The sequence below is a fragment of the Glycine soja genome, chromosome 18, assembly GCF_004193775.1.
Source record: "Glycine soja cultivar W05 chromosome 18, ASM419377v2, whole genome shotgun sequence".
NCBI lineage: Eukaryota > Viridiplantae > Streptophyta > Magnoliopsida > Fabales > Fabaceae > Glycine > Glycine soja.
This window is the reverse complement of record NC_041019.1, coordinates 20,179,424-20,192,140: the sequence shown is the minus strand read 5'-3', so window position 1 is coordinate 20,192,140 and position 12,717 is coordinate 20,179,424. Positions and strand designations below refer to the sequence as shown.

The 12,717-nt window shown below is 31.9% G+C and overlaps 1 protein-coding gene across 1 annotated transcript; it reads left to right on the top strand.

Moving 5' to 3' along the window:
* The first annotated feature begins 4,568 nt into the window (after nucleotides 1-4,568).
* LOC114395768 (probable LRR receptor-like serine/threonine-protein kinase At1g07550) lies at nucleotides 4,569-8,335 on the top strand. The gene is made up of 8 exons (XM_028357615.1): nucleotides 4,569-5,377; nucleotides 5,609-5,659; nucleotides 5,773-5,880; nucleotides 5,968-6,063; nucleotides 6,565-6,783; nucleotides 6,878-6,993; nucleotides 7,341-7,601; nucleotides 7,943-8,335. The coding sequence occupies exons 1-8, from the start codon at nucleotides 4,642-4,644 to the stop codon at nucleotides 8,129-8,131; spliced, it is 1,776 nt and encodes a 591-aa protein (XP_028213416.1). The 5' UTR covers nucleotides 4,569-4,641; the 3' UTR covers nucleotides 8,132-8,335.
* The last annotated feature ends 4,382 nt before the right edge of the window (nucleotides 8,336-12,717 follow it).

Below are 12,717 nucleotides of genomic sequence, written 5' to 3'. Positions count from 1 at the left end.
TTGTCACAGTATGGGAAATTTTTTTATACCCCAAATGCATATATAATAATAGTCATTCTGATACCCGGAGCAAAAGTTATGGCTATTTTAAGTTTTGTTAAAAACAAGTTCCCAAAATTTTTGTCTCTCTCAAATCCTGCCACACCAAGTGCTCCTGGTATTTTTCAAAGAAAATATGGATTAAAAGAAACTACCACACAAAAAATTAGCCAAAAATAACAACTCTAACTATCAAAACAAAAATCGCTAATTAAATTGCAAAATCAGTCGCTAGTTCCCAGTCGCTAATCACTGTTCACAGCAAAACACAAAGCTGAAACAGTCGCTAAACAGGGGGCGCAACTGAAATGCAAAACAGAACGCTACACAAAACAAAACAACTAAACACTATTATGAACCTTTGGCCCATTGCTCCCCGGCAACAACGCCAAATTTTGATCGAGGTCGTACCCGAATCAAATAAACATTTAAAATGCAGTATCTAGGAAGTGATCCTAGGTCATCTCCCAACGAGCAATGGTCAACCAAAAAATTCATAACAGATAGTAATAAAATAGTAACAAATTGGGGGGGGGGGTGCTTGTTTTTGTAAATTAAACAGCAAACAAATTTGAATTAGAAAATAACGGAATTAAAACATGTTGTTTCTCCTTGATTCACAAGCAAGTCTCTTATCCTAGGTTACAAGGATTTATCCCTAACCAGTTCAACCACTTAATCCAACCCTAAATTAAATTACTAAGCGAAAATTAACATAAGGCTGTCATTATGTGATTAAGCAACACATACACCAATTAATCATGAACGAAACTGATCATTAAGCATGAACGTAAATTAAGCACAGAGATAATCAATCAAGCACTAAGCATGCATGGATTAATAACAACAAATACAGAGTAATTGGTGAAGAGGATTGAAGTAACCAAAATAAAAGGCAATTGCATAATTATAGACTACATACGTTGAGAGAATTGAAGTAACCAAAATAAAAGGCAATTGCATAAAAATTAAATGAGATAAGCAAGAAATTTGCATTTGAGTATTTTATCAAACACTTGACGTACATAGTGAATTGGGGTAATTTCAATGAGAGAAATCTTTGGAGTTTAACTTCATTGAATTTCCTAACATGCAATCAATACATATTCTTATTCAATTAAGCTTATGTTATCATCAACCCACAATTTTATTCCAACCTTAACTCATTAAGCGAGAGGACCTAAATCCCTTGATTATACTATAAATCCCTTGAATTAGCATAAACAAACAATTTACATTAAGAAAAAAGGTTTATTAATGACTAATCCTCTTTACCCTTTCCCTAGGCAAAAAGAAAATTAGTTGTCTTCTTTAGTTTGCAATCCAAAGGATTTTCTCAATTACAATTGGAATCATAGAATCATGTAAATAGGTTGAACAGGCAAAAAACAAGCATTAATAAATGGAAGAAGAACAATAACGATGCTTTATTAAATAGAAACAATGTAGGAATTACATGAAAGTTGAATCAATTACATTAAATCCCAACAAAAGAGAACAGTTAGCTACTCATAGCCATGGGATAGAAGTTTTTTATGTAGGAACAATGGAGGATGAATCCAAACACATCTAAAGTTGCCACAACGTCTCCAATTTGTTTCTCTCTCTTAACTCACAATAGTGTGAAGCCCTAGACTAGGACAAAAAAATCATTACTTAAAGATATGGGCCAAATAGAGTTTGGACTAAAAAGACAACATAATGAAAAATTGAAATAAAGAATCTCATAGGTCATAGTCATGGGCATGACTAGGTTCACGTCCCATGTGATTTGTTCTGATTGTTGAAATCAATTTGTTCAACTTTTGATCACAGGCATGATCAAGTTCGCACTTCCTTGTGATATTTTTTTTTATTTCTCCATCATGAATTCTTTTCTTCTTAGCTTCAAGCCTTCCAAAATTCTCTTAATGTAGCTTTTTGTGGACTCTCATTTGCTTGATCCAAGTTTCAACAAAGTTCCTAAAATACATAAGCAAACAACCTAAAGATCAAGCATAGTAGGAAAAAACTAAAAATCTTAAATAAACCAAGCTTTTATTCAAACTTAACTAAAAATGCCCACAAAATAAGTTCAAAAGGATAAGGGATATCACATTATTGTCCCTAAACTACAACAAAATGTAGGAAGAAATGATAATTATCAGGGTTTCACTAATCAAACAGATTACATTAAGTATTCTTCCACTATCACTCATGGCTTACAACAAGTATTCTCTAGGACACTTCTAGCACACCTTCAATCTCATCCCGACATTAATAAACTCTCAAGTATTTTTTATCACTAAGTCACACGACTTTCTCAAACTATAGGTTTGACAGATTTACAATGAAATTGAATTTCATAGAGAGAATAAGCAATATAATGCAAAAACTAGATTTAACTTTGCTAAGCAACCTATAACACTTTTTGACCTATTGATTGTCCAAAAATTTTGAGCTTTAAATGAATAGTTTTTCAACACTTTGTATTCGCTAGTAGCAAAAAAACAAATCAACTTCTTCAAAGCTTCAGTCTTTGTTTTACAGGCTTCAATAGATATCACCATTGAGGGGATTTGAGCCTTCCAATTTTTTCATTTACTCAAAGCTTCTTTTATTGTATTATGTATCAGCCATACTATGTGTCAGCCATGTGGTGGAGAGAGAAATAGATAAGGCATAGTTTTTTTTCTAAGCAGCGTTCACCTTATCTCCACTACTTGTACGAAAATCATTTTGTTAAGAAGTCTCCACTAGTTGTACGAAAATCATTTTGTTAAGAATATGTTGACTTTGCTTTTATTCCAATCTTATAAACACACACTTGAAATCCAAATGATGAGATAATTCAAAAATGCAAGGGAACAAAAAGAACATACATTTTTCAAGCAAAATCATATTCGGCTAAACCATAACATATATCCATTTTGTTGAATGAAATTAAAGAAACTTTAGTGTAAGTAGAAATCAGAGTGTGAGTTTATTAATCCATTTGAATGATAAACATGATTGATTCTAGTTTTTAAAATGTTTTTGGATGCATGTTCCTTTTAGAGTATTGGACGCTAAATTATTCTCTTGAAAATGTATGATTAGGTCCCGTGTTTCACTTTGGACACTTAATAACTAAGAGCAAACTATTATGTTTAAGGTAGGAAATACAATACCTTAATTTATCTATATAGATGCATATTGTTGTGTATTACTTAATAAACTTCATTAGTCCATCAAGTACTAAATCGTTCTCTTTCTACAGGGGCCGTGTATTTGGCTACATAATTCTTGCTAGTTAAATGAAACTAAAATGAGAATTGAGTTGAGGAAATTCAGTATTTAGAATTTAAATTAGAAATTGAGCAAGTAATTAAAAAGGGTTAAAATTCAATTTTAAAGACTTCCAAGATTGGATTCATGCATTGGTAATAAACAAATTAATTCAGTTACCCTTGTATTCTTGTGAGTTACTATTTGAGGCAATTAAACCTAAGGTATATAATTAAATTAGCCCTCTTGTGATAACTATGTTCAATTATTTACTCTCTATGTTAATTATTTTTATTCTCTTAGGGTTTAACCTATTCACATAAAGAAATGTAGAAAAACATAAATTGTAGAAAAACATAAATGAAATCTAGAAGAAAAAAAAGTACAATGAAACCAATTAAAAGAAGGTAATAAAACATAAATTTAAATCGAAAGGATGCATCTTAGCATTATAGATGCAAAACAATAAATGCGCTATTATATCATTAAAAAAATGATAATTCAATCCTTTATTTCATCATTATAAATTTATAATAAATTTATAGACAAATTAAATATATGCTAAAGTCTTGAAATTTCTATGAATATACAAAGAAACATAATTCTTAATATATTTTGTGTCAAAAAAATAATTCTTAATATATTTGATTTCAGCATTTGTCAAGCATTACACTTATTTGAAATAATTAATTAAAGTAGAAGGTTCAATTTAATCCAACCAAATTTTTAAGGGAGTTTTAAAAGTTAATTGGGCTGGGTTGACTATTTTGACATCCCTGCTTCTTCTAGTGCTTCCACGTGGGTGTGTGTATCCAGTGTCTTCTATTAAGCCTCATTCTACAAAGGTTTATGCAAAGGATATTCATAACTATTATTTTATTATTATTTGGATTCAGATGCACGAATCAACCGGCCATTGTCAAATGTTTCATGCATACAATTCCAAGGTATGGCCATTCAGTGAAAGCGGCCGGATTGAAAGCACTTTATTTATTTATTTTCTAAAAGAGGAAAAGAAAATTGAGATAAATTGTGGAATACTTTTCAGCCATTTGCTTAACGCTTATACAATGAAGTTAAATAATTCCATAAGAGTCGCACTCATACCTACTCTGATTATTTTGGTAGAGTGAAGTTTAGATGAGTTGGATCCTTGGCCTCTGAAAGTTTAAAAAACGCTTACACACTCATAATGTGTGTCCTCTTATATTAAAATGACGCATAATATTCAAATATGGATCTGCCGCATCTTTTGTCATACTTATATTATTCACCATCCTTTACTTATTTATTTTTTCTGTATGTTACTCTTGATGACAGTGAAATCTGAAAGTGCTACAATGCCGATACAATGACATGTTCATATTAATTATTTATGTCAAAACCACCTCCACCATTATGAGCAATATGTCCAATAGCATGTTGGATCTCACTTGTTCCAATGTAATGAAATTTCAAGGGAAAAGCTCCTTGTTATTGCTTCTCCTTGTGCTCATAGCCCTTCATCTTGCATCTTCTCGAACTTCTGTTTATAATTGTGTCCTTGATATTCAATTTTCTCCATCCTTGATTAGTTCAAATTGTGAATTGTACAATTGGGGAGGGTTTACCCATGGCTGTTGTGGACCATATTTTGATGATTACCTATATGCCTTGGGGCTGAGGGCCAACCAAACTGGAAAAATATTCTTGAATTCCTCAGAGCAAGAAAACTGCATAGCATCAATGCAAGCTTTTGACAAAAACTTCACTTGTTATGGGATAGAGAAGCTAACAAGTGGAGTTGGTGGTTGCTCTGATTACACCATCACAGATGTTATTAATCATCATGGAGACAACTTTAGGAGACTGAATGAAGATTGCATGCCTTTTAGAAGAAATGGCAGGCCAAATGAAACTTGCACCAAATGTTTGAAAGCATGGGAGGATATCAGTGCAAAATCAGACTCTACAAGGGGATCAGAATCAGCAAATATCAATGTTTATCTTTGTAGGTTTGCTGTGCTTGTCTCAATAACAAGCACAAGAATTTATGATAGGGAATCAATTCAGGAAGTCTATAAATACCTTGGGGAACACACCCTTTCTGCAGGTGAGATCTAAAACTAGAGTTAATTTAACTTTTACTTTGATTAGCAACAAAAGTTGATGGAATCCTTTCATCTTAAAATTCACCTATTTTACTTCTTAGAGCTTGTTGGTTTCAACTTTTATTCATGAAAAATAATTTTTGAAAGTAATCTGATTGATTTTGCAATTTTCATCCTCAATGAATATTGATGAACTTCATCTAATCTATTAATTTATATTTCTGTTATTACAGTTAATCAAGAAGTTAAGGTTAAGGCTAGTGCTAATGCTAATATCAACTCAGGTACATATGTTCTAGTTACTACCAGATATGATTTATGATGATTTTGTTAAAAAATATGACAACTTTACGAAATTACTGAGTCGTGACAATTTTGTTGAAAAACATGATGGCAGCAGGTCTCTGGATTGCCTTCGGTATAACAGGAGTTACAGCAGTGGTGTTTCTTGCCGCACTAGCATTATTTATCACAAGAATTAAAAGTGCTCCAACCGTACAAGATGGTACTCAAATACTAAAATCCTTTGAGCATTTTTATGGTCCTGAACCATTTATTTCTCTATCTTAAGTGGCACTATTTAATTATCCAGAGTCTGATTCAACTTCACCGAAGATAACATTGAAGGATGTTTATGTAGCAACAAACAATCTCAGCGCTTCAAATTTCATAGGCCAAGGCATAGCCGGTAAGAATACGCCTTAACTTAACCAATTGTACTTTTTATTCTTCACAGTTACAATTGATGAGTGACCTCTAATGTGTCCAAGAAAGGTCAAACTAAATCACACAAGACTTTGTAGGAAAGAGGTAGACAGTGACATTTGAATTGATACAATAACAAAACTGCTAGAAACTAAATGTGTACATCTGAGTTGTTTTCCTCTCTCATAAGGTTGTTGTCATGTTCATTTTTTTGTACTGCAATGATCAAATTAAGTTAGCAAAACAAATTGGCTTTATGGTTTCATTTCAGCACCTAGACAGCGAGAAAACACAAATTATACACTAAACCACACATCTAATGACAACATAAATAATAAGGAAAATTATATAACCATGAAAACTAGTAGTTATGGAAGTCAAATGAATCTGCAGAATCAAAATATTTAGAGAGATAACATGAAGTACAAAACCCTATAAACTGAAATTCTATTCTGCTTTTTATTATTTATTTTGGTTACTCCAGGAAAAGTGTACAAAGGTGTGCTCTCCAACAATCAGTCTGTTGCAGTGAAGCATATCACCAATGAAGGTTACATGGAGACATTTGTTAGAGAAGTGAGAAGCCTTTCCCATGTTAGACATCAAAACCTAGTAGCTTTGCTGGGATACTGTGAAAGTGAAGCTGAATGCTTCCTAGTGTATGAGCTATGCCACAATGGAAACCTTTCAGAGTGGCTATTTGGTATCTTTCTTCCCCTCTCCTTTATTAATTCATTCAAAATTTCCTAAACCTTCCTTCAGTGTAATAGTTCTTGAACACAAAATTAATACAACAGGCAATGGTAAAGTTCTTTCATGGATTCAAAGACTAGAGATTGTCATTGATAGTGCAAGAGGTCTTGAGTTTCTCCACACCTACCCAAATGGCTGCATTGTTCACCGTGATATAAAGGTATAGTAGACAAAAGGATCTCTTTGGATAAACTTATCTATAAGCACTTCTAGAAGAAGAAAAGAAAAATGAAATAAGTTTTTCTATAAACTAAAATTAACTTATGCATAAGTTAAAAATCATCTTTTTAAGAAGCTAATATGAAAGAATTTGTACAAAATAGCTTATGGATAAACTGATTTTAACTTATGGAAAAGTTTATTTCATTTTTCCTTAAAATTTTGTTCTCCTTGAAGTGCTTATGGAGAAGTTTAAGCAAACAAACCTATATTAACTTTCTTTTTCCACCCCTATCTTTCTACTATTCAGTACCATTCATTAATCTTTTGTTATACATGTATTGTCAGCCATCAAACATTCTTATTGATGCCAACTTCCAAGCAAAGCTTTCAGATTTTGGGTTGTCCAGGGTTATGGACCTTGGTCAATCCTATGTGAGCTCTGAAGTAAGAGGAACGTTTGGTTATATTGATCCTGAATATAGGACAAATCACCATGTAAAAGCCTCAGGAGATGTCTACAGCTTTGGAATAGTGTTATTGCAACTTCTATCAGGACAAAGGGTACTTAACATTGATTTCCAGAGACCAATGTCTCTGGGTAAAATGGTGAGAAATTACATTCTAAGCGCCTAAGGGTGCATGGTTTGTGACTTAATGAAAATCCAAACGTATACTAAAGGCATGCTTGTTTTAAAACTGAATAAAATCAATTAGAGATTTTGCATCATCAAAATCAATGTTAAATTATTGAACATAATTAGATATGTATCCAAATTAATCTCAATAATACATTTTACATTAGAACACGCGTTGAGTATGAAAATTGATTTTCACTAAAATAAAAAAATAAAAAAAGAGAAGCCTTAAGTCTTCTTTATACTTCATAGACTTGGTCCATGATTACCAGCTAACACTTCCTCAATTCCTCCCATGTCTTTGCTTTTTAGGCCAGAGATGTTGTTAGAGGCGGTGATATGTCAGAATTTGCTGATCCTAAACTCAAAAGAGAGTACTCTGTTGAAGCATTTGACATCGTATTAAAGCTAGCTTTGTCTTGCATAGGGCTCAAGCAGCAAAGGCCATCTATAGAGCAAGTGTTGTATAGCCTAGAAAAGGCACTCGATATCTCTTTATAAGCAAAATCTTCTAGATCCTGAAGAGTATAAAAAAGGGTTAAAAAATGTTAAAAAGAAGAGTAACCTGATCAAGTATTTTTGTGTAGTACAAGACCGGATGCAATCTTATTTGATGAATGTAGATAGATGAATTACAATACTCCATTTTTATTAAAAACTTATTATTATTAATTATATGTAATAAATATAAATTTTATATATATATATATATATTACGTCAAGACATTTTAAATTAAAGTATTTTTATTAAAAACTTATTGTCATTTGAGCAAATTATATTGATACCCTTGAGATTTTGTTGAATTACAATATCCCTATTTTTTTTTTACCTTTAAAATGACACTATCTGCTTGAATAATGAACTATTGGTTTAACCGAATAACTAAAAAGATAGATGTTTTTTTCTTTTCGTTTCGGGTTGATGGATCTTCTCAATTGAAAGATCTCCTATATTGATAATACACATTCTAATTTGGGAACGTCCAATCCCTTAAAAGGACACACGGTATAGTGTTCTTTAAACCTTAAGGGATGGCGGTATATAGTAAAATGAGTGTTAATGTAATTTTTTCAACTAATTAGGGGAGGTTTGTGTGTGGGTAAAAAAGAAAAAATAGGAATATTTTGTGTAACTTGATAAAAATTCATGGAGTGTTGGTGTAATTTATTTATTATTAATTAAATATAAATTATATATATATATATATTAATATGAATTTATAAAATATAATAGGTTAAATACTCGTTTTTGTCCTTAAATTTGTTGGGCGCTAACAGTTAGACCCCTGAAAGATAAAATATTAAAATTTTGTCTTCGAATGTACAAAAGTATGAAAAAATTTTATCTTTTGGCTAGAATAGGAATTTGTTAGGTGATGATTAGCATACTAATGATAAATTATATTTGTTTACAGAGATAACAATTATTTATGGTGATGAAAATTGAAAGAAAAATAATTGTTAAGTATAGAAATAAAAAATATTATATTTTATATTTGAAATCACAATTAATTTATTTATTATATTTTATTAAGTTAAAAATTCTAACGGATGATATTATAACAATGACAAACAACTTAACTGAATTGAAAACAAATAAACATATAAAAATTAAATTATTTTTCATAAGAATCAAATTAAAAGTTTATATTATGTAAATATATAGATACTAACAAATAATTTGTTTTTAAAACTCAGTATATTTAATTAACACTACTAAAGATACATGTTTTTACGACGAGCGCTCAATGACAGTTGTCCCAAAATCGTCATCATTTTGAATGTGGGGGCAATTTTGTAATTATTGCCAACATTTCAATGACGATTGTCCCAAAACCATCGTCATTTTGAATGCAGTTGCAATTTTGTAATTATTATCAACATTTCAAATTGAATTAGGGTTTAATTTTTATATTTCAGTCAAGTCATCTAACCTCGCTCACTCACACCTTCTTTGAATTAAGGTTCTCCCCCTTCCCGTGCACTGTTGCCTTCCTCGCCCCCTCCATGGCCAAGCTATTCATTTCTCTCTCTCTCTCCCTCTCGCCATTCTCCTTCTCTTCTCATCCCTCCACATCGAAGATTTCAACTTCCTCAAGGAACTCGATGACATCGCTGCCACTTCTCACCACACTCATTTTCCAAATCCCAATCAGTTCAACGATGACTTCAACAACTTCGACTACTCGTCGGAGGAGGCGTTCAAGGAGCCCGAGGTGGACGACAAGGATATCATCGTTCAAGGCACCGAAGCATGTCGCCGCATCCACCGAGCTCAAGCCGAACGACATTGTTCTCACCAACGTCGATGCCACCGTTGAAAATGAACCGGTGAACTCGTACGACGTTCAAGGTTTCCTCACCGTCATTTTGGGCTTCCTTAACTCTTTAGTTGTGAGTTTTCAAATGTTATTTGCTAGTTGAATTTATTTGGCAATTGATATTCTGCATATATAGTAGCAAGTGTGTTTCTTGTCTCACTAGTTGTGTTTTTAATTGTGAGATCAAGGAGAAAGAAGGAGGAGGTGTGATGGTGAATGATGAGAAGGGCATGTTTGGGTTGTCTGATTTGATGAGAGAGACCACGAAAGTGCTTGGAAATGGAAGCTTTGGATCTTTTTACAAGGTCGTGATGGCTAATGGAGTTGTAGTGGTGGAGAAAAGGACTAGAGAAATGAATGTTCAAGAGATGTAGGGATGAGGAAGTCTATTGTTTTCTCTGCATGGTAAGGCTTATTTTTCCTAACTTCTTCAAGTTCAACTCAACATTTTAACATATACAAAATTTAGATGTAGTTTTGCTTACTATAATTTTAGTATAGTTCTCTAATATAAATTGGAGTTTCACCTCTATAATCTAAGGTCACTTAGTATTTGAGATATTTTCTTGTGTATATGTTGTTTTTGTTAATTGTGGATTTTTAATACAAATGAAATTCAAGATTTAATTTGCTGAAACTGGACTCTGATTTTTTTCCTTAAAAATTGTATTTATAGAAAAAGTTATTCAAATAAAACCTAAAAAATCAACATCGATTATCAATTAAAATCTTCTTAGAATTGTGACATTCTAAGATGATTTTGGGATAAAAAAACGTCTTAGAATATTATGATTCTAAGACAGTTTTTGGATGAAAGTCATCATCGAATACTAAACAGACTAAGACGATTCAAGAACTGTCGTGAAAATTGAACACTTTATACGATGGTAGCTTCGAAGATGGTTTGCCAACCATCGTTGAAGGCACTAAATAACCATCATGGAAACACGATTTTCTAGTAGTGTAAAGAGGGAATTAAAAGCAAAGAGATACAAATGGATAATTTTATTCAATCAAAATTTAAGACAAAATTAGATATTTTTTGTTTTTCACCTTTTCTTTTATTTTGTATACTCCAACATGGTTAATATAATGAGTAAACTATATTTTATACTCAATTTTGTAAGTCATATATATTGTATACTTCAACATGGCAGACAACAACTATCTTCTCCATTGAGAATATAATGGGTAAACTATATTTTTAACTTATAATGGGTCTTGTCCTCGAATACTCAAGTATTGAACAACGATGTCAAAATTACAAAGATTGAAAAAAAAATAGGGACGAGATGTATTACATTTGTCCCATCGAAAAGGTATGTAAGAAAATGGTTATGATTGTTTTATTTTTCTTCCTATTGTGATTGTCAAGTTTTTTTAAACTGTTTTTTCGTCATTAACATTACTCCATAAAATAGATTAATTAATTAATCTAACATTCAACATAAATTAATCACATATAAGATAATAACTTTATTTGGACAGAAAATCTAGTTTGGAAACTTAATAAATCTTATTAGGAATATCCCAGATTTAGCACTTACTATTGCGATGTAATCACTCATAAATTAGTTTCATAAATTTAGTATAACTTAAATGGAAGAATTGCATAAATAGAAGTGAAAGAGTATGATAAAGTCTATGCTAATAATTTCATGCAACATGGGGCTTAATTGAAAATTTGAAAACGTACTTTTAGGGACCAAAATGACAGTATGTGTTAAGTTCAGGAATCAAAATGTCAGTAAGTGACTAATTTTAGGGGCCGAAACATCAACGAGTTATTAAGTCCATGGACCAAATTGAAAAGTCAATGTTTGGCACGTGGTAGCCATGTAGATGACACATGGCAAATGTTAGTTGCCACATCATTACCAGAGATGCCACATAGACATAACCGTTTGAGTTAACAAATAAATTTATTTATTAAGTTTTAAAACTTAATGATAGGAAGAATTTGTTGTACTTTTTTCACATTTGGGAACAATTTTAAATTTCCATCTTTTAGGGATCTAATTGTCATCACCTAAAAAATTGAAGCACGAAAGTGGATATTTACCCAATAAAATATTATACAAGCAAGCCTGTTTATAAGGCCTAATAGGCTTATTTTAGGTTTTTACTTATTGCATCTCTTTTTTGTTTCTTGCACCTCTCCAAAAGGCTCAAATGGACACAAATATCCCTCACCAACACCCCCACACAACCACTAACCCCCTGCCCTCCGACATCATTGTTGTTGTCCACGCCATCAACAAATGCTCCTCATCACAATTATTTTTTATGTTGTTAGATCACTTAGCTTCCATTGAGTCCAAGTGCTCCCATCTAGTCATTGTGAACACCCTCTAGCCCTATTTTGGAATGGACACTCCAGAAGAATATCTTATTATGGAATACCTATTTCAAAATATTAAAATTATATTTTGGAATAGGTATTCCAGTATAGGTTTCGAAATTACTTATTCCTGTTCCGGCATAGGGTGTTGTAAGACTGTGATTTTTTTAATTATGTGATTAAGTGTTTTTAATTAAATTGCAAGAATAATTAAGTTACTTTATGTTGTTGAAAATGGGGTACGAAGTTTTTTTTTATGTTGTTGAAAATATAAATTAAGTGGGTGATGTTTTATGTTATTATGAGAGATGAGTGTAGTTACATGGGGCTTTGGTTTGGGTTGGGCTTTGGTGAAGAGAGCCCATTTCCTTTTCCTTTTCCTTTCCCTTTTATGAGCATCCCCTATACCAATAGAGTCATTATCA